Source organism: Pocillopora verrucosa, chromosome 10 (genome assembly GCF_036669915.1).
Source record: "Pocillopora verrucosa isolate sample1 chromosome 10, ASM3666991v2, whole genome shotgun sequence".
NCBI classification, from domain to species: domain Eukaryota; kingdom Metazoa; phylum Cnidaria; class Anthozoa; order Scleractinia; family Pocilloporidae; genus Pocillopora; species Pocillopora verrucosa.
This window is the reverse complement of record NC_089321.1, coordinates 6,934,327-6,962,155: the sequence shown is the minus strand read 5'-3', so window position 1 is coordinate 6,962,155 and position 27,829 is coordinate 6,934,327. Positions and strand designations below refer to the sequence as shown.

At 38.0% G+C, this 27,829-nt stretch overlaps 3 protein-coding genes across 3 annotated transcripts; 2 read left to right on the top strand and 1 right to left on the bottom strand.

Annotated features, from left to right (window-relative positions):
* Positions 1 to 155: 155 nt before the first annotated feature.
* LOC131790445 (CUB domain-containing protein 2-like) lies at positions 156 to 13,286 on the bottom strand. Its single transcript, XM_066173379.1, has 7 exons — positions 13,147 to 13,286; positions 11,959 to 12,098; positions 9,660 to 10,046; positions 8,859 to 9,227; positions 7,948 to 8,304; positions 6,746 to 7,132; positions 156 to 2,096 (listed from the first exon to the last, which is right to left on the bottom strand). The coding sequence occupies exons 2-7, from the start codon at positions 12,029 to 12,031 to the stop codon at positions 1,663 to 1,665; spliced, it is 2,007 nt and encodes a 668-aa protein (XP_066029476.1). The 5' UTR covers positions 12,032 to 12,098; positions 13,147 to 13,286; the 3' UTR covers positions 156 to 1,662.
* Positions 13,287 to 13,367: 81 nt separating this feature from the next.
* Positions 13,368 to 15,624, top strand: LOC131790427 (radial spoke head 1 homolog). Its single transcript, XM_059107639.2, has 2 exons — positions 13,368 to 13,521; positions 14,857 to 15,624. Exons 1-2 carry the CDS (start codon positions 13,468 to 13,470, stop codon positions 15,475 to 15,477), a joined length of 675 nt encoding a protein of 224 aa, XP_058963622.2. The 5' UTR covers positions 13,368 to 13,467; the 3' UTR covers positions 15,478 to 15,624.
* Positions 15,625 to 18,509: 2,885 nt separating this feature from the next.
* On the top strand, positions 18,510 to 27,216 carry LOC131790419 (F-box/LRR-repeat protein 7). Its single transcript, XM_059107629.2, has 2 exons — positions 18,510 to 18,771; positions 23,547 to 27,216. Exons 1-2 carry the CDS (start codon positions 18,741 to 18,743, stop codon positions 26,096 to 26,098), a joined length of 2,583 nt encoding a protein of 860 aa, XP_058963612.2. The 5' UTR covers positions 18,510 to 18,740; the 3' UTR covers positions 26,099 to 27,216.
* The last annotated feature ends 613 nt before the right edge of the window (positions 27,217 to 27,829 follow it).

Sequence of the window (27,829 nt, the reverse complement as noted above, 5' to 3'; positions counted from 1 at the left end):
CGATGGAATGAGCCTCTAACGAAAGCAGGCTTAGAAAAATTGCATATTACGCTGCTACCATTGCCCCATTTTGCACAGTCATATGCTTACAACTATGCTGGAACTATTTTTGTTTAGGATGCTGATAAAAAAAATACACAGAAAACAACTCCAAATCATATATCTATTGCTAACAATTTACACATTTGCTCTTACAAAATATTTTTAACTACTGGACTTCACAACAGAATAGAAGACGTGACTTAATGGGCAAAAAAACGTGAGGATGTAAATAGTATAACAATGAACCCTTCGTACCGCCAGTAAGAGTGACTAACATCTTACTTCTCCTCACAACACCACCCCTGATTCATATACCAAGATCACAAGAATAAAGGAAATGATCACCAACCAAAGAAATTCTCGATCTTTAAACAAATTCTCCTTGTCAGCACCTGAGGGAATGTATGGGGAATATGCATACTGATGTTAGGGCGTCAGCTAGGGGTTATTGTGAACTAATATAAGTCTGTCGGCACCTTTTCCCTTGGCAACGAAAGAGGCAGTAATGTGATAACACTCTCCCTCCACAAGGCGAACGAAAATAATAATGATAATATTATAAAGGATAACCCCGTCAGTGTAATAAGCGCTGGTATCAAAGGGGGTCCCGTTATTAGAGTACATAAGTAAAAATACAAAAGGTTAAAAGGTAAAATTGTTACAAGGCTGAAATATATAAAAAACAAAGTGTACATCTACACATGAACTCGATCGATCTTTTAAAGATCAAACAAGGTACAGCTCTTTTAACCCTTCCACTCTCAAGATGCCATTTGAAATTCTCCTTACTGTCTGCCATACAATTCTCGTGATGTTAGTTTGGAGAATTTAGTATTGGATCAAACAATAATCCCTAAATTGATTTATTTCTCTATTCTCGTCACTTTTCTGATTGATATCGTATTGATATTGTAAGGAGAAATTATGACTTGGTCACTCATGGGAGTTAAAGGTTAAGACCTGATAATGGTTCATTTGAAAGGACTAAATATGTGTGATTAAGCGCTCTCTTTTTCGAAAGAGAATAAAAGTTTAGCAGCGCAAAACACTATGCTTTCGCGCTGCCCGAAAAAAAGGAGAATTCCCAATTACAGGTTATCATAAGAGCAAAAATTATGATCGTTTATTCAATTTATGCCAATAGTTATGCTGAAACAATACATCCAGGGGTCCAAAAGTGGCAGCCTTATATGAACTAAGGACAACTCTGAGTAATATAATGGATAATACAACAGGTAATGCAGGCTACCGTCCCAAAATTTGATTTGTATTTCTCGTTTCTAGCTGCCTTACATTTCCCAAAGGAACTAGTTCAGAGAATATGGTATTTTATCAAGAAAACACCCTCTAGCTGGTTCGTTTGTCTCTTTTCATTACGCGTCGGTTGAATAATGTATAGATATTGTAAGAAGAAGGTACAAATTGATCACTTCCTGGTGTTTAAGCGTTAAAAGGTTTAGTGTTGTAAAATTTTATAAGTCTAGGAATGTTCAGAAAAAGTTATGCATCATGTAGAGCGGTAGCCTTGTAGCATACTCGTGATGAAAGAGACATTTTGATACCAGTCGAGGGAATTTTCTAGTTGGTTTTAAAATAATTTCAAAATATTTCTTCTTGTTCTTACAACGCACTGTCATGAGTGCCATCGACGTCGGCCTCAGTTTCTTTACTTTCCTTATTATCTGGTTTTACCTCCGAAGCATTTGCTGCTGGTTCTTGAACTTTAACTTCCGGTACTGAAGCCATGGCTTCCGGTTTAAAAACAGAAGCTTCCGTTGGACTATTTGAGTCTCCCACAAATGCGTCGTGAGTTATTCCAATTTCCGTTTCTTTTGGTTTAGCTGAATTACGTGCAGGTACGTCAACCATCGGCTCGTTCGAGCCTTCGTCTTCCTCCCGCTTTCGACAGGCTACGTAATAAATGGCAAAAATAGCAACAACGGCAACAAGTACTGCAAGGATACAGAATCCTACTACCTCCAATGGCCCGATAGTTTTCCCTTTAGCGGTCTGACGTGGCCGAGTCGTACTGGTTTGCGTGGGACCTGGGGAACCTGAATATAAATAATAAATCACACGAGAAGTTTGTAATGATTGTGAACAGTCGCATGAGGTCATTGAGTACTACGAGATCAATGCTTAAAATCAACATGGTTGCGAACAGAGGAGAAAAAATGATTAACCAGCCAACTGAGAAGTTGAATTGAACCAATGACCCCTGGAATTTCAGCGAAGAGATCAGTGATAAGTTGTATTCTAAAATCGAGTCTAATCAAATTTATAAGCCACTGAAATCTTACATCATAACAGTTGAGGAGGATACGAGATATCTAATGGCAGGAAGACTTCTTAAAACTTTTTATCGCTTTCCAAAGTAGATATCTCCTCTGCTACTTCAAAGTGTTTAAAAAATGAGCTGGTCATGATGGCTTTAGTGATCATACAGAGATATGGCAACATTTTTCAAACATAAATTGTTATTAAACAGCTTCTATTTGTCCTTGCGCTTCGTCGAGAAAGGTTATAAGTACATCACAAGTGCCAATGCTAAGGTTTAGGACATATTGGGTCAAACAAATGGTTGATAAACTCTAGAGGTTACAGTGCTAACTTAAGATTGACGTCGAATTTTTGCTAGATCCAGTGAGCGCTTTCTTACCTGATTACTGCGACAACTTAGGTATGGCGATGCGAAAATCGATGGCAACGTAGAAGCGTAAAGAAAAAAAATATCTCAGACACAATTTTATGGAACACTGTAGTCAAGTGTGATAGGCGCCGTTATCATTCACTGAGAACCCCTAACTTTAAATTTCTTACTAATTAATTAACGCTTTGCAAACTATTTTGTGTTTTCCAAAATAGCATTTTCCGTGAAAAATGGCTCTTTCCCAGACACAGTGAAATGTTGGCCTCAAAGCAGCACTATTTAGGTAGAAAACACGGAAATTTCTCCTATGTAATAAAAGCAAAATGCTTTAGTTTTCACGGATTAAGAAATGTGTTGCTTTAAAAGAGCAACATTTTGTATAATTCAACGGGAAGTTAAATTTCGGTCAATTTTACTCATACAAATAATCAATTTTTAACTGCGTTGGTTGTTAACTCTGGTCAAAGTGCACATAATGCTCTGCACTTTTAAAAATGGAACGATTAAGTCTATGATTTTAGCCCTCAATATATTTAAGCGTTTTTTTTCAAGTTTTTTTTTTTAGTTTTATTTGACTTGGTATTACGACCCGTACTGCAAAAATTCTGCAAGGTTTGACGTCCAAAGCTGCAGAAATCCTGCATGGTATGGCGTCTAATGCTGCAGAAATTCTGCAAGGTACGACGTCATATGCTGCAGAAATTCTGCAAGGTTTGACGGCCCAACCATGCAGAAATTCTGCATAGTATGGCGTCCAATGATGCAGAAATTCTGCAGGGCTGCAGAACTTCTGCAAGGTTTGACGTCCAATGCTTTTTGAATTACAGGATAAACTAGTGAAAATTACTCCACAGTTTGGAAACTAAAGGCTTTTAACAGAGGCCTATAGCCGCTTTATTAAATAAAACTAGTTATAACTCAGGCCTTTAATCAAATTCCAAAAGGGGAGTTGTTGAAAGAAAAAAGAATGAAAAATCGTTTAGTTAAATTTTGTACACATTTAAGATTCTTAAAAAGGTTTGTTTTTAACTTTTTTTAAAATTTCGTTTAATCAAAGAAAAGATGGAAGTAAATCTGTCTTGGAATAAATAGCTCATCTGTTGCAGAATAAGATGATTCGTTCATTTTTAAAGAAATTTAAAGTTAGAAGACCTTGGAATGAGGACACTTAGTACCGAATTTACATCACCTTTACCGAGTGACGATATCGTCATTAATTCATATGAGATAAATGTTTTTCAATAGCAACACTGGCATGCACTCAAGTAAAGTTAATTATATAACTTATGAGCCGTGACGAAAAGCTTAAGGTTTCGCTTAATCGATAATGACTTTCTCACGCTTATCGCGCACGGTAGGCCTAGTCAAAGATATGAAGTGTCCATTCATATGCACTATGTACCTAATCGGCGAAAAAAAGGTTTAGTATTTCGACTAGAACTCGTAAGCTGTTCACTGTGCAATTTCACTAATGAGGGACAAAAGTTCTTTCAACCTATTGTTTTACAAACCGCCAACATCCGCTCATGATATCTTAATAATCGAGCTTTTGTCTTTTTTGATTGCTAAGCGCTCTTGTCACTCTTGGTGGAGTTAACTTGTATCCGTCCTACAAAAATATTTCAACCGATGATGGCGAGTACACCGCAAACATCTCCCAGTTCTACGAGCTATGTTGATTTTTATGATTCCGGAATCACCACCAAAGGGAAGACTTCCCAACGAAGATCGGTGGGTTGACTTGGATGACTCAAACAATTCTTTGAGTGCAGAATCTTTCATTTATGGAGAAATAATTCTGGATTTAGGGAGTCAATTAGAAATGGAAGGTAAAGTTAGGAACACCTGAATACAAAGTATTACGCGCAGTCAGTTCAGTGCCGATAAGTCAAATCTAAGGGTTGATAAGAGGTCAGAAGTGTGCAATATACATGCATTTCAAAGCACCTACCTTATTTTTTTCCACACGATTTAACAAATGACAGGTAGCGCGAACTTAAATCGTAACGTATCGTAACGATAAATGTAATTTAGTATTATCAACTGAGTTGATAACGTAAAAAGTTGGCCACCGTAAAGAGTTTCAAAGCCGACGTTTCGAGCGTTCGCCTTTCGTCAAAGCGATCAGGTAACAATAAGTGGTCTGAGCGAAACTTTGTTTGCCAGGCGCATGTTTGCGAGATCACCGATATAGATACAATTTTACTAAATGCTTATCGAATCGTCATGTCTTAGTCTACAATATCACTTATTTTGTGTCTTGTATGTTTTAAGTCCTCGTTGGAGATGTAGAAATCACAAACTTTGGATAGAGGCACGTTTTGGGCCAATTTTGTTGTCGCGAAAACTGATACGATACATAGTTGATTTTGGTTGAAATGCACTTGGCTAAAAATTAGTGAATTATTTCAGTTCTTGGATTCCGTCGTTGTTTTCCGTGTAGAACCCGGCAAAATCAGAAGGCGCCCTCAAAATGGCTTTGTGGAGTGGTTCTCCAGTACGTTTTCCCTTTCATCGGTTTGTCACTCATTAGACAACATGGCACGGTTTGATTTTTTTTCCTATTCGGGAAACATTGTTGCAGCTGACAGAGAGAGAGGATTATTTTTTCTAGAAGCTTATTTTAGCCCTTTTTAATTGAGACACACATGTTACATATTTCCTTATCATAAATATTGTTGGGGATATTAATTCAAATCTGTGATCCTGTCAATTTAGCATATTCCCCTTGGATAGTGAAGAGTGTAAGGTTTTCATTTGAAGGTTGAGCATTAATTTCCCTTGTGAACTTTACCAAGTCAAATGATGTATTTGTACTCTTTTCATTACATATACAAATCTTTTAAAATAGGTTAAAGGACTGAAATTGTGACTTGTTAATATATTTTGGCTAAAGTAGATTGCTCATTTGCTAGATAACAAAATTCTATTTAATTGATAGAGTTAATAATATTGTTCATTTAGTTTTTGTTTCTGATCACATAACAAAGTGATGTGACTTGAACTGTATTTTGTTTTGCTTACTTTCTTAAAATTTTTATATTCTAAATTTTATCATATTGCATTAAAACCATGTGCTATTGTACATAATTCCTATTGAAAGTTAATTGACAGAATATTTGTGGCATCTGTTATTGACAGGTTAGGAAACGACTGCTATATTCCTGTATCCATTACGTCATGGGTGAATTTCCAGTGAATGAGAGGATGCAGATTTTCTGCAACATCCAGTGTACGAATGGTCCAAGAATTTCTGTGACGTCCATTCTATGAGTGGTTGCAGAATATCTGCGACATCCAGTTTATGAGTGGTCACAGAATTTCTGTGACATTCAGTGTATAAGTGGTCGCAGAATTTCTGCGACACCCAGTGTATGAAAGGTGGCAGAATTTCTGCGACACCCAGTGCGTGAGTGCTCGCAGAATTTCTGTGACACCCAGTGTATGAGTAGTTGCAGAATTTCTGTGACACCAGGTGTATGAGTGGTCACAGAATTTCTGCGACACCCAGTGTATGAGTGTTCGCAGAATTTCTGCGACACCTAGTGTATAAGTGGTCGCAGAATTTCTGCAACATCCAGTGTATGGGTAGTCACAGAATTTCTGCGACACCCAGTGTATGAGTGTTCGCAGAATTTCTGGGACACCCAGTGTATGAGTGGTTGCATGTAGAGTGTTCCGCGTAGAAAGTAATGCCGATGAACTGATCCACCACAAATCGTATTATTTGATTGTTGTTTATTGAGACGATATTGCAATTATTCGATTTCTGTGGCGGGCCGCTGGGTACAAGTTAGCTTAAAGGCTTGTTTCAGGTTAGCAAATTACACTAAAACTTTTCCTTTTGAAACTGATTTACTGACTGAAATGTGATGCAAAGTACAAAGCTTAAATGTCAATCAATGTTCTAAATCACGTAATTCTCATTCATTTTTAATGAAACATGGAGAAAAACCATTGATTTATCCAAAAATGTGCTATTTTGGAAAACACAAAATAGTTTGGAAAGCGTTTTATGTAAATATGTTTAATAACACAATTCCATACACATACCTGTCACTTGGACAGTTGATTTGCTGGTTGGAGAAGCAGACGAAGTTGGAGAAGCAGACGAAGTTGGAGAAGCAGACGAAGTTGGAGAAGCAGACGAAGTTGGAGAAGCAGACGAAGTTGGAGAAGCAGACGAAGTTGGAGAAGCAGTCGAAGTTGGAGAAGCAGACGAAGTTGGAGAAGCAGACGAAGTTGGAGAAGCAGACGAAGTTGGAGAAGCAGACGAAGTTGGAGAAGCAGATGAGTAGACTGAGGAAGACATTACAGACGGTGATGCTGTACGTTCAGCAGAAGATGAATTAGGGGATGCGAACGACAGAGGCAAAACTGGCGATGACGGACTAACAAACGGCTTAACAAACGAAGTGACCACAGAGGCCGCACTTCCAGCTGTTGTGGAATTTACCAATTGAAAATAAGAACGCAGAATATAAATATAAAGATGGAAAATTTTTTAGATACCAACCCCTGACTTCCGTTCCTCGAAATTACTTGGAGACGTGAATTATTCCGATATTTTTAAATGTATTTGTTTACTCGTCTGACAGGCTGGCTAAAGGGAAAAATGATAGAAATTCTTCGAGTTTTTAACAGCCTGTGCGCAGGTCCTCGTCATTAGTGCTTCCGCCCGATTATTTTTTCGCGAGCAGGTAAGTATAAGGTCTCGAACAAAGCGAGAGGTCTGCCAGGGTTCTGGGACTGATAATAAGGGCCCCTCATTATTAGTGCCAGATCCCTGGCGGCCCTCTCGCCAGCTCGCGTCGCTCAGAGGGTCTCAATGGGTAATGGCTTTTACTGCTAACGGTTAAAATTGTGGCGATTGTACGGCTAACGCGTGCCATTTTTGTACTAGAAATTTTGTTTTTAACGGTTAACATTGTTTATGACTAACGGTTAAAATCTGTCAATTTTTACGCCTAACGTGTAAAGTTTTTGGCCATTTTAAGGCTATCGGTTAGCCCCATTGAGATCCACGTGAAATAGAAATGTTTAATACGTTTTCTTTCAAAAGAAGGCGAGAGTAACTCAGCGTGATCGTGGTGAGCGGCGAAAGTCTGTCTGTCTCTTAAAAATATAGAAGTGTGAAATAAGTTGAAAGTTAGTGCACAGTCGGTTGCGTAACGCGTCAAGACCAAACTCGCGTAAGAGGAAAATTTGAAGATTATAAAAGACGATATTCAGAATAAACGTGAGAGGGTACTCACCCTCATATTTCGCTTCAAATCCACGAGCAACTGCTTTTCCAGGATGGAACATTACAAACATTTGGTTTCCACTCGACAACTGAGTCTCATTCCAAGACGACCCCTGGCAAAATCGCCCCAGCAAAGGCGAACTTGTTGACCCACCATCATAAAGCTCCACATAAGAGCAAGAATCCGAACAATTATTGGCTGAACACTCACTTAAGACAAAGTCAGTAAACTTAAACTTGACAATTTTGTCAGCTGGCGCGGTAATGTTCCAGGTACAATCTCTAGACGCATTGTAGTTACTCTTTGGGTAGTTTGTGCTGCTTATTTTGCCGCTGCCTGAGAGAGTGATTGCCTCCTTGGGACAAACTGTAAACAATGAAAAAGGAGCAAGTGAGTGTGGGACAATAAGTAATTAGTAACAACCAATCAAAATGCTTGTCTTTTAATTGTTGATTCGACCAATGGCCAAAATCTATACAAACCAAAACGGCTCAAAACTATACTCTTCAGTCTGATACATTCCAATATGGTGCTTATAAGGAAGTAGCCCCAAGGCAAGAATATGAATATTTGAAACTCGTTACGGTGACCAATTTACATTATAAACTCAGTTGATGAAACCAAATTATCTTGTTATACTCCCCCACCGACACAGCACCACATTTTCTTTAAAAACTTACCCCCTAATTCAAGAATATGAAGATTGTTAAGAGATAAATTAAAGTTGGCATAGCTTCCCAATACATCACCGCTTACACAATATATCAGAGCTGTTCGCATTCACCCTGAGTTGATAACAGAGGAAACCTCCAATTTTATTAACTAAGCTCCTTATCATTACTTGTATGGGTGAATTTATTTCATAAAACATATTCTCTCAGCGAACTCTTAGATCTCATGACGTTGTTTTCTCTACTTACTTGGAGGATTGTAGTTCAACAGCTTATAAGTTGCCCCAAATCCGTCATAATCCATGTTTGTATCATCGGACACAAACACCACCCTCAGGCTTTCGTGCAGCGAATAAAATATGACAGGAATATCCCTTGGTGTACCACATAGTTTTCCAGGCGGCACTTCATCACTGAAGCTATTCTGAACTTCCACATAATCACACGAGCAAGCAGCGCAACGTTCAAGATTATAGTCTGGTATTGTGAGCTCAACACGGTATCCTTGTTTCCCTGTTATATTCCAGCTACATGCCTGGTTGAATGGATAGTTTCTTGGATTAAAAGGAGAGGAGAGAGAACCTGATGTTTCAGCGAGGATCATATCTGTTGGGCACACTGAAAAGAATAACAAAGGCTGTCAGCTTTAGGAAAATGCATTTTACTTTCTATGAAAAACTTAATTTATTTAAAGAAAAATCTTAACGAAGCTTCTTTCTCTCCGAAAACTGTTTTGGTTTTGATGATTTTCCACGAGGTTTACAGTCCACTTTGTTCTAATGGATAATTTCCAATACCGCTCACAGTTCATCTTCCGTATGTTGACGGTTTTATGCTTTAATCAATATAGAGATCGTGAACTTCACTAAGTGGCTTGCGTTCGAGTGAAAGGCTTGACTACATGCAATATTTTATTCTACATACTATAGCTGTTCAAAGATTGTTTAATTAATTGTATGATATACTCAACAAAACTCTCGCTCAGCACATGCTCCACTGTTTACTTTTATACTTTCAGTTAGTGAACCACCATAGAAGAAAAGCTCTTACGTGAATCTCCATCTATCGCCTTAAAGGTTGCATTGAACCCTTTGTTTACAGGGCCGGTGCGAGATTCAAATCTCACTTGAATGAAATTTCCCTCGGAGTACACTGGAAGGGGTAGCTTTTGTCCACAGATCTTAAAGTCATTAGGTTTTCCTCCATGAGAGGCAACGTTTGTGATAAAGACTCGGGCACTATCTGCTGCCGCTCCAGCACAGTCATCGTTTTCACCCGCTATCAGGGTAAAGTTCAAAAAGGTCAGTTTGATGATTTTCCCATCGGGTACCGTGATGTTCCAGATACAAACATTGTTTGCGCCATAGTTGTTGGGAAAATTGGGGCTGGAAATGTGACCACTAGAGGCATTGATGGATTCTCCAAGTGATATGCAGGCTGAAAAAGAGAGGATTTTTCAAATTAACTTTTTTATATTCTTTTTTTACTGGAGACGAAACAGTTCCAATGAAAGAGGGTCTCAATGGGGTGATGGCTTATATCATGAGGGGCCCTCATTGGCAGCCCTCTCGCCAGCTCGCGTTGCTCAGAGGGTCTCGATGGGGTGATGGCTTTTACGGCTAACGGTTAGAATTGTGGCCATTGTACGGCTAACGTGTGCCATTTTTGTACTAAAAATTTTGTTTTTAACGGTTAACATTGTTTACGACTAAAGGTTAAAATTTGTCAATTTTTACGCCTACCGTATAAATTTTTTGACCGTTTTACGGCTATTGGTTAAACCCATTAAGACCCTCTTGCTCAAGGCCGCAGGTGAAGAACCGCACGTGCTGCAGCGCTAAAAATATCAGGGGCCTGCTCGAAGGCCGGTCGAGTAGGGGATATTGCGATGATAAAATGCCATATTCGATCTAAGAGCACGTGATCAAGTTACTATTACCCTCTTGAAGGATCGGAAGCTTTGAACTGCTTGTCAACTTGACGGTGTGTGGTCCTTACGGAATTGTTTTTACATTTAGCTTTAAAAATTATTCTTCGACCAATGTGCTCGCCTTAGCTGCCTAAGGTCGATATGCCACAATTTATAAATCTTAATGTCTTAAACAGAGTGGCAAAATGAACGGATGATCAAAGTTCTAAGGTCTTCCATGACACACTGGTACCCTATCCACACTTTATTCAAGTGCCCCTCCCCCTTCCCCTCCCCTCTGAAAATTATCCATCATCAATCATACCCACACTGACCTTTGAAGAATAGCATATTGACGCAGTGATTTTCTTTTTCTCCAAGACAGTATAAAGCATGTACGTCTAAAGATGATAAATGGCTAATTCCTAGGTAGTTTCCTGTCTATTAATTTGAACTTTCTTATCCCGTGACGCTATGATTATGTGACACTTACACGGCGTGATTGAGTGACTATAATTTTTCTGACCCCGGCGACAGTTCCCACAATGGCAACGAAAATGAAATTACCTCAAGTATCTTGTCTTCGAGGTTTCTTTAAAACCATACAACGAACACATCCCATTTCAACACGATATTAATAAAAATAATTCTTCGAAATCGATTTATTCGTTGATTTATAATTTAAAAACCAGAACTACCCAAATTAACGAGGTTGTGATTATTTTCCTGAATCTCGTCAATCCCTTCTCATTTGGGAATTGGACGGCGCTGAGAAGGTCAAGAAAACAGGTTTTAATTTTCGCGGCGGTGTACAGCCTGTGATCATTTTACTGCATATCGTTAATCAGTATCTGATCGAAGCGTTTCGGAAAAAGGCGATAATCGTTTGTGGTGTCGTAAGGGTCAAGGAATTAAGTCTGAATTTTCGTGGCCGTTCACAGGGACAAGAACACAACACAGCTTTAGCTGTGCGACGCAAAAGGCGTGCGCATAAAAAAAAATGCTAAGGAAATGATGAAAGCGGAAAATTGCCCAGAATGACACGAAATTGCTTCGAAGACGATGAAATATTCAGTTTAAGATCAAAATGTTGAAATCAAACACACAAACCATAAGCGAAATCAAAACATTCCTCGGACTTGAATCCTTAACGCCGACACGCAGGCTATTGGTCGATTGAAGACATCCGAAAAAATCAAAGAAGATGGCAAATTTTCTGCGATGAACTTCAGTTAGAGCGAGTGAAAAGGCAATGACACAGCCATTTCCTCAATAGGAACACTGAAAAACTTAATTGGGGGAAAGTTTAAGTCGAATCTTGAGGAAAAGATTGGCCGAGAATTGGGATGACGTTGGTGTCAAGGCTGTCTTCTTTTATAATACATTTGTGTCGTACGCATCATTAGAGCTTGATCTTAAAGCACTGATAAAGACTCTTACCCAAACTCGATCCAGCTTCCATCTGCACAGCGAAATAAAGTGAAAGGAGCAGAAACAGCCATTTAGGAAGCATCGTGTATTTCACGCGTAACGGCAACCCACAGAAAAGTCGTCTCTCGTGAGCGGTTGATATGACGTATCTACGGAATGAAAAGTGATATTTACTTTGATGAAATATGCGATTAAAAAGCAAATAAAAACATAGGAGCGGAAGCTTATAAGAAGGCGATTGCAGTACTCGTGCTCTTTGGACTACAGTTGTATCACAACGTTTAGAAGATTCTAATGAGTAAAACAATAATATTCTGATATCGCACAAACTTAGCGGGCAAGAGAGTAAAGAGCGAAGTCTGCGGACCTGGGGGGAGGGGCAAGGCGGAGCGGCGGGGTTTTCTAAGGGTGTGTTGCCAAGGCTTTTAAGCCATGACTGATCCACTCAGACAAAATCCGTTTGTTTTCCTGCTCCGTGTAAGGCCAAAAAACATAGGTAAACTGTTTCAGATCGACTTCATGGACCTATTTTTAACAAACTTAAGCTGAAAAACTTGCGGTTATGTTTCTACAGACAGTTATTGGCGGTTAAAACCCTTCAAGTCAACAAAGACACCTTAGGCAGGACGCAAAATTGTGAAATTCCATACCCTTTTTTTTCTCGTGGTCATGAACAACATGTCACGGTTTATTTGTTCACATGGAACTTGTGACATTTTTGTTTTACATATGAAAGCAAAACATCTCGAGATGGTTTTGAAACGTTACCTAATCTTGCAGATTCAGTAACACAGATTCCAAAAGAGAAACAAAGCGAAACAAACCTCGCTTGGTATGCGATGAGCCCCCTCGTCGATGTAACTTCCCCTACCAAGATCACCTCCCCCTCTTTCCCTAGTGAATATATGCCCTCTACTCACAGATCATCACAATTTTTTTTAAGGTATTAGCTAGTGAGTAAATAAAGAAGTCATACAACCCATACCAGCCAAACTTCTATCTACAAACTCCCTTATTTCTAACCTCCGTCTCTGGAAACGGTAATCCTTTCTTCCTTCTTTTATAAATGTATGGCAAATGCCTGACGCCGGAGGAGAGAATGGTCAGGTTTCCCCAAGAGAGAATTATGGGACATTACTTTCTCTTGGTTTCCTGTACATATATGAATATTTCAAAATGAGCAGAATTTAAAAGTACCTTTTTTGTGAAAGCGAAGTTCGATAAAATGGTCAATGCCAGTAATACCAGTTCCTTGAGCCTGCTGTTTCGATTCCACAACAGGTTTGCAATCTTTCGAATTGTCACGTACAAAAGGTAACCATCGGTTAGTTTGGACTTAGACCGCCTCCCTATTGGAGGCAAAGAACCGCATTTGACTTTCAAATTCGACTTTATTCAAATGGTTGCTAGGGCAACTCAAGATACAATGAGCCGCTGCAAACACAAATCGAACTAATATTTGCCGTGCTTTTAACACGAACAAGACCTTGCCGTTTACTTTTCCTCGCATAGATCAACATGTCTGATATTGGATCGGAAGAATTCGAAGAAGATGAAGGCATCAATCTTGGGGTAAGTTAGAGCGGGTTTAAACGGCAATTTTTTCGGTTAATATGCGAAAAATTGAATTGTCAAAAGCTGTCACTTTATTTGCCTAAAATTTGCTCCGTCCTTTATCTGTCTTCTTTCTCTCTTTTCGTTCTTAAATCTCCGAAATTTCGTAATGTGTTGAAACTGATAAACTTTAATCGACGCAAACCTTGCGAATGTCAACTGTCAAGTCTTTGAACTTTCATTTCAATTTTATCAAAATGACAGCATCGATCGCTAAATTATAAGTATTTGACAGCTTATGGTTTTCAATGTCGACTGGCAATCTAAGCTAAGAAAGTGTCATTAAGTTCTGTGCAATTTTCTGTCTCTCTTTTAATCAAAGGAAGAAAACTTTGACGAAAGACTATTTCGCAGCCGAGTTAGCCATTCTTCAGTCATAACTAAATATGCAAAAAAATATCCCGGCAGGAACAGCGATTTGTGCATACTTAATTTGCAAAGTAATTGGCTTCAGTCAAAGTCAACATACCACAGCGATGTTGATAAACAAATACAGCCACCCTCTAAACTCTCTCAATAGCTTTGCCCTCCTCAGCGGATGTTAATCTGTACCAAGCGTCAACTTAGTTGAGACGCTCGAACTGAAAGCTTTTACTCGCCTTCATGTTAAAGTGATCGATGTACAAGGGATTTTCAAGTGATTTTTACTGATGACACTTTTTGTAAAGTACATTTTTCTTGTTGCTCGTAAAGGCACATAATTATGGCTAATATTTTATAAAACTATTAAAATTGTCAATTGACTTATAAGCTATTCTAAGAAACTGTATGTGATCTTTCTCTTGCGATGATTAAAACGATAATCGACGGATAAAGAGTGGAGCATGTGAATAAATGAGAATACATTTCAGCCGATTCAGCATCTCAAGTTTATCATGAAATATCTCTTGTGAAGTGGTTTGTTTCTACGCATGATTGCTTACTGTTTGACGCTTGTGGTTACCCCTTTGAGATTGAAGAAGGACATTTAAGCCTAACGACATGTTACGTTATCTTTTGGTTTCTTACGGAGCGAAATTAAGTCAGGCCTTCACTAACGTGATGAACTTGGAACTCTAGTTAAGGGACCCCACGGTTCAGATATCCGGCTCCCGGCCGGTTCAAATATCCGGCTCCCCGAAAGGGTCTTCCTCCCGCTGTGAGCAGGATATCCCATGGGGAGTTTCACGACATAAACTTTCCAGACCACCCTTCCCTCAGAGCTTCTAAAAATGAGCGCTACATACAGTTCAAAGGCCATTCGACGAATCTGATTACTGTATTACGTTTTATTTTCTTAATTCATTTCTGTAGGAGTACGATGGTGACCGAAACGAAAATGAAGAACGCCATGGCTACGGTAAAGCCACCCTGCCAAACGGAGATACGTACGAAGGGCAGTACGAACACGGAAAAAGACACGGCAATGGTACGTACCGCTTCAAGAACGGTGCCAAATATGTCGGCGAGTATGTCAAAGGCAAAAAGCACGGCCAGGGCACGTTTTGGTACCCAGACGGCTCGCGATACGAGGGTGGCTTTGTGGAAGATCGGAGAAATGGCCATGGGATTTACTACTACGTGAATGGGGACACTTACGAGGGTGACTGGTACGAGCATCAGAGGCACGGCCAGGGCGTGTACACGTACTCAGCGACTGGGACCAAGTACAAAGGATCGTGGGTACACGGCAAGCGCGACGGCACGGGAGAACTCGTTCACTCCAATCACAGATACATGGGAAATTTCTTGGATGATAACCTCCAGGGCGTGGGCAAATATCGGTTTGATATCGGTTGTGAACAACACGGGGAATACGTTTTGGAGGAAAAGATCCAAGAGGGAGACACCGAAGAAGATGAACAACTTACCGTGTTGACTGCCAAGTGGAAATGTGCAAGTATAACTGAAATTGAGCCAGCTATCATTGGATAGATTTGTCGCATTTGAAATGTTGACTATTTCTAGAACCTTTTTTTAGATATTTCGCGCGAAACCCTCCTGTTTACATCAGTAGTTGAATTTATTTTATTTATTCAGAAAAATTCTTCTTAGGGGTGAATAAAACTGCCTTACACCAAAGTTCTCTTCGAAGTGACTATTATCATTATTACCATCATCATCATTTAATTTGTCTTCTTCTGTTATTTAAAGCTGAATCCAAACCGTGGTTCTGGGGCCGAGTGAAGGAGTGATCAATCCTATTATTAGTCTCATTATCATCGTCATCATCATTCATATTATCGATATCATTTTATTGTTTAACTCCTTCAAACAAACCCCCCCTCCCCCCCAAAAATAAAATAAAAATTAAGAAGGGAAGTGAAGGTTTTATTGAAACAGCCCCTAGTGGGATGGGGAGTGTATTGTATACTAAAATGAATGTTTTTAAATCCGATCTTGCCATTTATCATTCCCTTTGGCCCATTTTACGAGATTCTCAATTACTACCGGTCCCGGAAACTAAAGATGTCTTTTGTTTGCCGTACATTGCAGATAGAGATATGAATATTTTTGGAATTAAAGCAATAAAAAATATCAGGAAATTAAAGAGAGTAGACGGGTTTTAGATCAGAGAACTTCATTAGTTTTCCTAACATTTAGTTTTTTTAAATATGACATTCTGCCCGCTAAGTTTCCGAGCCTTCGAGAAGCAGGCCACAGATCGATCAATTTTCCCCTCAAATTTGTCTAACGAGAAGTAACCACTGATTAAAAGGTTATTCGTTCAACTGACAAGTACGGTCAAACCTCGAGCTCTTTCTGGTTTGACCCATTAATTCCGCGGCCAAGTTCAGTTATTCAAACCTCATACAAATCAATTACTGAGTGACTGCGGATAACAAGTGACATGCGTAGAACAGTCGAGCCGTCCCGCTTGTGACGAATCCCATATGGAAGGAAAGTAAGGGGTGGTGATTGAAATTTTTAACCCCTATACCAAGCAGTCAATCGTCAATGTCCCGAAATTCTTTCCCCTTAAACTCTGTGCTTTTCACCTCTATTAAGTGGTTGTGGTCATCCTTTATTCCAAGGCTTGTTTCTAAATACCTTCTGCCTGTATTGAACGGTCGTTTGAAGCGCCACCACTCAAATAAAACTAAGCACAGGCTTTCAAGTATATTTAACCCATGTTTATCTTCTGAAATCAAGCTAGTAGTATTTTTGAGCAAGGAATTTGTAAATTAAGTGGTTAGTTATGGCATAAAATGAAATTTTTTACAATACCATACCCCTATTCTGTAGAATACGTATTTAGCGGACAACCTGTATTCAGCGGTCACCTCGCCATTCTCCGTCGGTAATTTTCTATTATCGACCGAGTTGATAGCGTAAATTGGCCATCGTGAAGAGCTTAAAAGCTGACGTTTCGAGCGTTTATAGTCCTTCGTCAGAGCGATTGTCAGTTGATAACACTAAATTACCCAGTTATACTCACCCACCGACGCAGCATCATAGTTTCTTTAGAAACTCAGTTAACCCCTTTATTCACTTAATACCAAGTTCGACTACGGCTATACCAGTCTAAGAGACACAAGAGATACGATTGTTAGACGACAGCTGAAGGGGTATAGCTTTATTGCAATCAACCACAAACGACAAAATTCTTTAAAATAACAGAGATACGACCGACGGCTTTTTTTTTTGGCCAAAAAAACCTATCGTTCAATGTACCTGTTAAGTGAGCCTACAGTTTATTTTTATAAAAGCGTTCGAAAATTGTGCAAATCGCTACCCCCAAGCCTGTGATTTGCAAACATTTTTCGTGTTCTTCCAACATCCTGCATGGGTTATTACCGACACCGGCAAACCGGTAGAGAGTGAAGTCTTAAGCATAATTACCATGTGAATGAATTTTTCTATAGTTGTCATATTAATATCAATTGTTCATGAAATTCTGTCCACCGTTGCAAATTTTTAGGCTTCGGTACAATATTTGTAGAATTACGGAAATCGGCAATACCGCGATATTGCTTTGCATCGATATTTATACACAAAGTTATAGAAAGTTAATCAATACGAAACTGATCAAAGGTTCACTGTTTTATAAAATGGTTTATTGTTTGCCACGCCTAATTCACATAGTACCTTAGTCTACCTTTCCTGATTCTCATCACAAATATTGATCAACCAGCATCTACGAAACATTAACGAGACATGGAAATGACAAATTAGAGAAACTGGTGTGGAAAGGTAAAGTTGGAAAAAAAGAAACGGATGTGTACCAATATTGTTGATGCGGTTGACTGCTTCCGTAACTTCAGTCCAATAAAATAAAATGTTACTCTTGGTCTGAAATATTTGAACTTTGTGCAACTTTGCACAATTGCTCTGTATTGGCAAACTATTTGCTAAGTTCGAAGTTACTTAAATTGCATGTTTGACTAAGAATTGTGGAGTCAAAAATTATTTTTTCGCGCTGAAAATCGACTTTTGTTTCGTCGATACTAAAAATAGAAACTCTCGGAAAAAAAATCGATTCCACAGCAAGGTTAAGATGGAGTCGGTAAAAAACTTATGTTTCAAGAAGTTAAATATGCAGGCAATTAAAATACCAAGATTGAACAACGATATGCCATATTTTATGAAGAAATGTCTCGCAATAATTAACTTTATTTTAAGAACGAGTTAGTGCATGAGTAGTTTATACCATTTGAGGTCAGAACGATTATGTTATCCTGTTATCGCTGTGATAGCACGCTAGAAGAGTGGAAACACGCACCTCTTGGAGTTGGAAAATAAAAACCCTTTAATTTATCCCAACAGCCTCACTGCGTCACTGGGGAGTTATGTTTGCAGGATATTGATCTGGAAGCAAGTTTGCAAGAAATAACTTTCTTAAGAACTCACTTAACCGCAGGCTGTCAATATCGTAACACTCGTGCGCATGATATCCCATCACGAAACGAAACTCGTTCGTACTCGATGGACTGATGAAAATTCTTCATTTCATCCTCAAAAAACGAAATATTTACAAGATTGTTATAAGAATTGTTCCCTTGTTGTATTTACATACTTTTAGGTAATCCGACACATTAATTATTTATATTGGGACTCATTGTTTGCGCATAAACAGCATGGGTAGCGTTTGACAGGTTGGGACTCAGGACTAGTGAGAGACAGACCAACGTCAGTGTTAAGATGCGGTAGTTGGATGCCCTTATCTGTTTTATAGTGTTGATTTTACTTGTGGGCAAATGGGAAATACACAAGGGAAAAGTACTGAAGGTAAGATATAAATTATATCTCTGTTTTATGTCGCAAGAAGGGCAAGCATTCTTGAAATTCAAGTGTGACAAGGTTAGTTGTGAAGAGTAATTTTGCATGACAATGCGAAAGCTTGGGAAAATTAAGGAATGGTCGTGTTTATTTCGCATTATCCAGCTTATAGGCGAGTTTGCTCCATTTATTTGGAGAACAAGGCCTTAATCAAACGTACTGCTGTTCATTTAAGTTATTTCCCTGGAGTTTTCTTCGTATACCTGGTAAATAATTCGCAGAGTAACGGGCTTTTGTTGTAAAATACCTCTTGCGGCGTCACAATAAATTTCTGGTCTGTATCGATCGATTTTATCTGCCTGCAGCACAACTTGATGTTGTCATGTAAGTCACCAGGGCCGTATAAGTCTGTTTGCCAGATAAAAACATATGTACATAATGCGTAAGCTTTTTCAAACACAGAAATCCACTCGCGATTATAGTTTGTTTAAACAATATGGAGAATTTTACTGTTATTGTAAGTCTAGCAGCTTTGATCGAGCATTCGCAGAATTCTTTTCATTTCGAATGTTTTCTGTCGTTTTATTGCTTCAGCAAAATTTCATATATTGCATTAATACGAAATTGAATTTTCTCCCAGCGGAAAAAAATCGCCATCCGTAGCTCGCTAATGACTATTTATCTCTCACAATATTTATCATCGAAAGTTCTTTACATGTTTCCTCTTCAAGAATTAGTCTGTCACTTACTATGATCAATATTTTCCTTTCCTTTATTATACTTTCAATTTACTGACCTGTGAAAACATACATCATCGCACTACTGTTTTAATTTCCTTTTCCGCTGTGATAGTACGTTTACTGTAATGCGATTTTTCATGGGAGATGCATTAGCAACTTACGAATTTATTTCTTAGCCAAATCCCGCTCTAACTTCGCTGGGAATACTGAGCATGTCAGTAACCTGGTCGGGAAATTTAGTTTAAAAATTTTCTTTTCTCTTCTAAAGACAGAGGCGATCGAGCAATTGGAAAACCTAAATTGGGTCTTGAAAAACCATTCGTGCGTCTTAAATGTAGCTTTTTCCGAGATCTGGGATTCCGTCTACAACAATATTGGTCACCAAAGCATTTCGAACGTTCGATCGTTGTCTTTTGCAACTGCTTTCGTGTTACATCCCTCTATAATCCCAGCTCTCAGTGGCGGATAATATTCTAGAATGTTTTCCGAGAGACAAGGAAAATAATGTTCCTGTACATTTAATCTTTTCTTTTTGTGATTTCCTGCGATTAAATGTCGAGAAATTCGACTCGCTCCTTAATTATTCAAATGTAGCCTAAAGCCGTCAAACGAAGAAGCCGTCTAGCCGCGAAAAAACAGTTCATTTCTCAAGAGTGTGTCGAATAATATTGGTTTACGTCAATATTACTTCAGTGTTGAAATAAGTTATCTTTCATAACTTACGATGAGCGTTTTTAAAGGATATACTTCGAACGAGAGAGAGTTGTTGTCGCATGTTGGAGGATGTTTTTATAGAATCAATTTAAATTTAATCCCTCGCTAAGTGATATTTGGTGAAATGATTGCACATTACGTTGGAACATTCAGTGTAGAAGGTGCGTGAACTGAATCTAACATGGCAGCCTACCAAATTTGCTTTTTGAAGCATACTGCATTTGGAATGCTAGTTGAGATGTTTACTACACGTTATGACTTATCTCTGACAGGCTTGTAATTTCTGATATCGATACCTCACTGATTCAATGAAATTTGTACATCAGGTTTTCAAACTTTGTGTTCAACATGAGTAAAATGAAAGCAGATGCATCGATTTATTTTAGTTTTTGCATAATCATGGACACTAGTTTGAAATGATATATTTGATCAAAGCTATGTACACTAACAAAAGGCTGACATACTTTGTAGAAATAATCAGCAGAAACCGTGAGCACAAACGGAACACCCTGATTGAACCTATTTAATTTTCATGTACACTTCTTTATAAAAAGTTTATCATATTGATGTTTTATTTCTTTACTTAGCATATGATTATTTTGTTCCTCAAATTTTGAGATACATCTTAATTTTTATCATTAATGTGAATCACTACTTTGTGTTGTCCAACTGATTGTAATTATTTAATTATGCCTTATGATGATCAAATTGAACTGTTGCTATGGTCAGCTAAATATTTATATCACTTGATATATGAAAATAAGTCAAAGTGAAGCTCCACTCAATAGAAATCAATCATGCAATGATTTTAACAAGTCCGAGAATCAATCTTAAGTATTTCTTTTCATACCATGCAGTTGTAAGGTATAGGAGACTATGTAATCTTGTGGTCTTATTACTATGAATTCAGGAGCAAGTGGTCAAAGTCCTAATGTTTCAAATTTCCAAATGAATTTGAAGTAGTCCTCGACATGTCTAGCCAAAGCTAGACAAACTCAGTTAAAATCCAATTGAAAACAAAACCACAAGAAAGAATTGGATTTAATAAACTTGACTCAACTCAACCTATGTGATAGTGAGTTCTGATTTATACTTTAAAATTCATTTTGGTGATTTCATCAAGGAATTTTGGGGAACAAAAATTTACCATTGAGATGTTATGCTGAGTTCACTTTTGAATACTGTTTGTAATTGATGAGAGTGCAAAATTTGACCTGAACACATGTAGACAGTGAGGTATTTGTTTTATCGGCTCACACATGGTAATTTCTATTGTAAAATTCACTTGTTGTTCATAAATGTTTAGAATAATAATTTCAAATGTGAAATTACACTAGATCTATGCTTTTTTTACCCTTAAACTTCCATTGGTAGGGAGCTGCAAAAGTTATGATAGTTATCATTTTTCCAACTTAATTACATGACTGCACACACACTAATGAGCTACATGTAGTTGCTGACACCATTGTTTCACCAGAGAAAATAATTTTTAGCAGAAATACAAACAGAAAAAACAACTAATATTAACTGAAATTAATAAAAAATGGTATGTTCACATGTTGGTATCAAAAGACAACTTTCCCAGTGGGTATTAAGTATTGCAGGATTAAAAATCAGCAAGCTACTTGCAAGGCTTGGAATTTGTATTGTGTTAGTGGACAAATTTTAATATCTCTTTTGCTCTTTATTAAAGAATCACAAATTTAATTAAATTGAAACCATCAACAATGAAATGCCCTCAAGAAGTTGTTTTTTTATCACCCAATACAACCCAGACAATATGTAATAAGTAGCAGTTGAAATCAATAGCTATGAAAAATGAACTTAGTGGGAGCAAATGCTTTTCATATTTTATGGGATTCATCACCTGAATTTGATAATCTAGTTGTCACCCTTTTAGAGTTAAGTCTTTAAATCTTTGATAACTAATTATTTCAGAGACCTAAATAACCTGTCACAGGTAATGGACAAAAGAATAGATATTAATTTCCAATGCACTAATTTGCAGAAAAGAATTGAACAGAAAAGTTTCTGAACACCAACAATGTCATGTAAAGCATAAAATAATGCCATGCTTTCCCATGTCTCCTCAATTACCTCTTTTGAGAAGAACAATAGGTAAATGAAGGTTCCTCCCTCTCTTGTAAAGCTCTTTGGATTAAATCTGTTGATCTCATACTTAGCTCTGTCAATCCATCCTGATTATGCTACTAACAATGTTATTTCCCAAAGGAGGAAAAGTTACTCTACATGAATTAATCTCCAACTTACAATTATCATTGTCATCATGAGAGAAATAAATTTAATATCAAATAAATGAGGTAATCTTAAGGGGCAATGTAACTTCTTTATATCACACTATTTCTGTGCTTGTGGTGTTGTATAAATATATGCTAGTAGCTGACTACCCTCTGCAATAAAATATCTTGATTAAAAAAAGAGATATCTTTGACTAAAAAATGTCCACACATTTAATGAGTGGCTTTCTACAACATATACGAGGTGTATTGGTTTAACCATTAATACAGTTTGACCTGTGTAAGGCAAGTGGCAGGTTATTACTTATGCTTGGGAGCACCTACACTAAATTCCCTGTTACTGCAGGATTTTCTTTAAGGTTTTAAGTAGCCAGAGCCTTTTTAAAGATAAATGGTTGTGGGTCTCAAAATCCAACATGGTGGACAAAACGTCATATTATTCATACTTTTTTGCCACTGCAGCAAGATTTGTCAAAAAGACAGTCCCCATCAGAACGTTTTTAAATGAACCTTGAGTCAGAAGTCTTTTTATGTTTTCAGAAAAGATAGGCAGGGCAAATTTATGTTTTTACTGAGCCCAAGTTTAGACCTGATAAACATCATCTCTGTACAGGCTCTCGAAGCAATGAAAGTAGCCAGTGAAACCTTGCAGAGAAGCCAGTGTACTTTGCTGGCTGCTCGCTCTTATCTACAACCCTGTACTGTAGCCCTTGATATAAAACCTCAGCTGATTGTAAAGTTGTTTTCTGTTCTGAATTAATTATTCTAATAAAGTAAAATTGTTCTAAATTGATGAAGCAATCAAAAGCCCAAGAAGTCATGAATTCTAAATCTACATGTATGAAAGCCAGGAGAATATGTTAATTAGATTTCTTCTCATTTTTTTGTTGTAAATTTTTGTACAGCAAAATCTTTTGAGTTTTTAAAGTGAGTACTCTAAATCACAGAGTACACTTAATGTGTCCTGAGCCTTTAAAGTGTTCCTCATTCCTTTATTACAAATGAACTTGTATTCCTCATAGTGTGATCACTTAGTATGAGAGTGCTCAGTTAATTTCCTGTTTTGTTTCAGATAAAGACAAAAGAAGGAAAGGAAAGACATCTAAGAATTCTCCTGCCAACGAATTTTCTCCCACACCAAAGCGTAGTTCCACTTCAAATGGTTCTGTAGGAATAAACAGCAACCATAGGACTAGAGAAAGTTCAATTCATTTGCCTTTGAAGGAATATGAAGTTCCAGATTTCTTGAAAGATACCCAGCAACAGCGTTGGCATGAAAATGGGGCATCTCCAGTGGTCAAAAGGGATCTGAAAGACCCAGATTTTTCCTCTAATGGTGGACAGGGGCTTATGATTCCTAGTGAGGAACTAGTGGTGCCTGAGTTTCTTAGAAACAGTGAAGGTAGACAAGGACATAACAAGTTACGGCACGGTGGAAGCTCCACTTCTGTTGCCAGCAAATTTGGGGGCGCTCACGGAAATGTAAGAAATGAAAGCAGAGCAAGAACTGCAGAAAGGGCTGACAGACAGAGACTCACTAATGGTGATACAAAAATAGACAGTAATGGCACGAGAGACTTTGTTACCATGAATGGAGAGCAGAAAATTCGCAGTCACTTGCAGGGTGCTGTTGCAGCTCATAAACTAGATCAGGAAACAAGAACAGGGCAAAAACAAACTCCTGACTTTCAAATAAGGTTGAACAGAGCCTCAACAGTTGACTCACCTGATAAAATTGCTCAAATGGGGCAAAACGTGAGAGAAAATTTGAACTCAAAGACAAGTTCAGACACTGACAGTGATTTCAAGGCAAGGAATAGAATAATGTTTGTTGACATGGAGAAAAGAGAGGAATTAGGAGCATATGATGATGCTTGCTTGAAAAGAAAATACAAGAAAGGAGGCAATAAGAGTAAAAACAAAGGACAAAATGGTGTGAAAGACACTTCAGAAGTTTCACAGAGAATTATGGCTTCTGCTAAGGTGCAGATGGATCCTGGTGGAAGGCGCAAATCAAACAACTGGCCTGCAGACACTGATAGTGTCCAGAGCACTTCATCACAGTCTTTTACTGAACCTATTTCCACAATGTCTTCTGAGAAAGATAAATTTAGTGTTTCAGTGAGAGATCATGGGAACCTTGTGTTAAAAGGTGGTTTGTCAAATGGACTTCTTTCTTCCTCCAGAAAATTACCTGGAGCTGCTAGTGAGGATGCAGATTCACTGCCTTCTACACAAAGAAGTAGTAAACTTAATACCAGTCTTGGTTATAATGAAAGTTCACCTGAGGAAGACCTTCGTAAAGTTAAAAGGAAGGACTCTTTGCAAGCTCATTTACGAAACAGGATTACAAAATTGGAAAAAGTGAAGCCGCCTCTGCCCAGGGCAAGATATGACAGTGACTCCACAACTATCAGTGATCACAGTGCTTTTGAAGATGTCCATATATTTCCACATTCCCCCAGAAGAAAGTCAAATTTTGGGTTGATGACTTTGAATGATCTTCCAGAAGATATTTTGATTTTTATTCTGTCTTATTTGTCAACAAAAGACCTTTGCATGGCATCAGGTGTTTGTCGGAAATGGCAGACACTCTGTTGGGATCCACTGCTTTGGTCGAACATTCAAATCTCCAATTATCAAGGAAGCGACATCAACAAAGTTTTGCGGAATCTACTGGCAAGACTAGCCATGGACACTCAGGGTTACTGTATGACAGTACATTCAATAAAGTTAAATGGTTGTGAGCTACTGTCTGATAAAGGACTGGGTTTTGTTGCTCGGTTTTGCATAGATTTAGAGGAGCTTGATGTGTCTGGCTGTTGCTGTATCACAAGTAAAGGTCTTCATGACATTTTATTGAATTGTCAAACTCTGACTCATCTTGATACGAGTGGCTGTACTTGTGTGAATAATGTATCAGCTCCAGTAGCAAATGGATTTGGTGTGGGACATCATGGGTCATTCCTTCAGTTGCGACATTTGGACCTAAGTGATTGTGTGGCATTTGATGACTTGGGTTTGAGAGTTGTGGGTCTCAGTTGTGGTTTGCTTGAAAGCTTGTATCTGCGCAGGTGCAATCGTGTGACAGATGTTGGCATCAAGCATATTGCACAGCACTGCGGAAATCTCAAAGAGCTCAGTGTCAGTGATTGCTTCAAAGTGAGAGATTTTAGTCTGAAGGAAGTTGCCAAGAATTGTCCAAGTCTCAAGTACCTCAGTGTGGCAAAATGTCCTATAACAGATACAGCAATGAAGTATATTGGAAAGCACTGTGTCAAATTAAAGTACTTGAACATCAGAGGATGCGAAGCTGTTTCTGATATTGGAATGACGCACATTGTTCAAAATTGCTTGAAACTGCGGTCTCTTGATGCAGGAAAGTGTGATATTACAGACAATGGACTTCACATGATTGGCATTCATTGTCCTCAGCTTAAGAAATTGAGTATACGAGGATGTGACCGCATTACCAATACTGGGGTGAGAACTATTGCAGCTCAGTGTTGCAGTGTGCAGTACCTGAACTTGCAAGAATGCAACCTTAGTTATGAGACTTTTATGTACATAAGGGAACATTGCAAAAATTGTGTCATTGAACATACATGCCCTGCATTTTTCTAACATAGCCATGCAAAGAGGTGATGTGAGCTCTTTGTCAAATATTCTTATGATTTATCAGCTATTTTCAGTCCATCCAGTTGTGTTATTTTGAGAGATGAAATGGATTTCATTCTACCTTCTAATCCATGTGTTCCCATGTGTGTAGGTACGCATGAGACAATCTCGCTTACTGATAACCATTCCATTTTTCACATACACCCCAGCAGGGCCTGTGTATTCAACATGATAGCACATGTAATCTTCTATTTTTTTCACTTAGTTTTAGGCCATCATGTAAAATTTGTAATAATTATTTATAGAGTAAGAGAAATATACCCCTCTGTGAGGGTGGGGCATGGGCAGCTCCACCCCCTTCCCTTATATCTATATTGTGGTTTTGTTGTCTCATCCTAGGCCTTAACAATGCTTAATAAAGTATACTACTGCCTGTCAAGACTATGAAAACAATTTATTTATAACTTATTTGTCTACAAAAATCTCTTGAAATCCTATTGAGGTGGACAAAGTATAAATAGTGGTAATCCCAAGAGCAAAATTTACATAGTATCAATGAAAAAAGGGTGTGTTTTCCTGACTGTTTTTCAGAAGTCAACCTGAAACTCTAAACTACAAGTGAAAAGTCTCTGATATTCAAGGAAAGCATGTCGTGAGTGTTTTAATACTTCTACAGAGTGAAAATACACAGAAGTTGAAATTGTAAAGTTATGGTTATTGTTTATTCTAAAATTCAGGGGGAAACTAGACTCCATTTACCCTTACTGTTCAATTTCCAAAGTTTCTTTTTGCAAATATGGGATTGTATATTTGAATATTTAAAAGAATTATTATATTGTTGTATTACAGTCTACAGTGTAAATAATTTATGATTTTAAGAACTATCCTGGGAATTAATTTATAGGTCCTTTGAAAACTTATGTGAAAATAGAGTGCTTAGGACTGTGCCCTTGATGAATTTTTTACCAATTGTGTTTGGTTATGAATGATATGTTCCCAGTTTTGAAGAAAATGTTAATTTTGTTGATATATTTCTGGGAGAATTTGAATTATTATTATTGCCATGGAGGAACCTTATTTTTGGTTCAAATGACAGGAGTTATTCAAAAATAAAACAATGAAAACATGAATTATAACAAAAGATGGTGATCTTTGAGTCATTAATAGCAAGTATTGTACATCCAGATGGTGATATAATTTATTTTATGATGCCTGGAAAATAGTGAGTGACAACCTTTTCATCTGATCTCCATTAGCCCCAAAGCATCGCAGAGAATCCTTGATTTTACTATCCTCCAGCCATTTACCAATAGAGTGTAAGCTCTGATTCTTTGAGACATATTCTGAGGATGTAGACTTTGGTCCTAATTTTTAAAAATTTTGCTGTATTTGTTGTTGTTGTTGAACTCCAGTTTTTAAGAAGAGTGAAGTTAAGGGGGGAAAGGAAGTTGAATCACAGGCGGACCGCACTAGGTGTTTGTGGTTATTAGAGCCATGCGGCGAACAAAACCTATGAGGGTAGTATAATGAATAAACTCTGAAAACTTTTCGCCTTCATGGGCCCTTTGAAGCGTCTTTTTTCGCAATTACTTTTGGCCGAAGGCCATAAAGTACCACAAATGCATCGATTAACATTTCATTTAACTTTATTGAGATATTCAGACCAAAATGTGATTTAGATATGCAATTTTAAGAGCCCTATTTATAACCTTCATAGATTTTGTTCGTCTCACGCCC

Excerpts from the sequence above, each read along its gene's own strand:
- LOC131790427 (XM_059107639.2), top strand. The coding sequence starts at position 13,468 with ATGTCTGATATTGGATCGGAAGAATTCGAAGAAGATGAAGGCATCAAT. Across the intron at positions 13,522-14,856 it reads ATGAAGGCATCAATCTTGGG|GAGTACGATGGTGACCGAAA; the intron begins GTAAGTTAGAGC and ends TCATTTCTGTAG.
- LOC131790419 (XM_059107629.2), top strand. The coding sequence starts at position 18,741 with ATGGGAAATACACAAGGGAAAAGTACTGAAG. Across the intron at positions 18,772-23,546 it reads ACAAGGGAAAAGTACTGAAG|ATAAAGACAAAAGAAGGAAA; the intron begins GTAAGATATAAA and ends GTTTTGTTTCAG.
- LOC131790445 (XM_066173379.1), bottom strand. The coding sequence starts at position 12,031 with ATGCTTCCTAAATGGCTGTTTCTGCTCCTTTCACTTTATTTCGCTGTG. Across the intron at positions 9,228-9,659 it reads GGCGATAGATGGAGATTCAC|TGTGCCCAACAGATATGATC; the intron begins GTAAGAGCTTTT and ends TATTCTTTTCAG. Across the intron at positions 7,133-7,947 it reads ATTTGAAGCGAAATATGAGG|CTGGAAGTGCGGCCTCTGTG; the intron begins GTGAGTACCCTC and ends ATTCCACAACAG.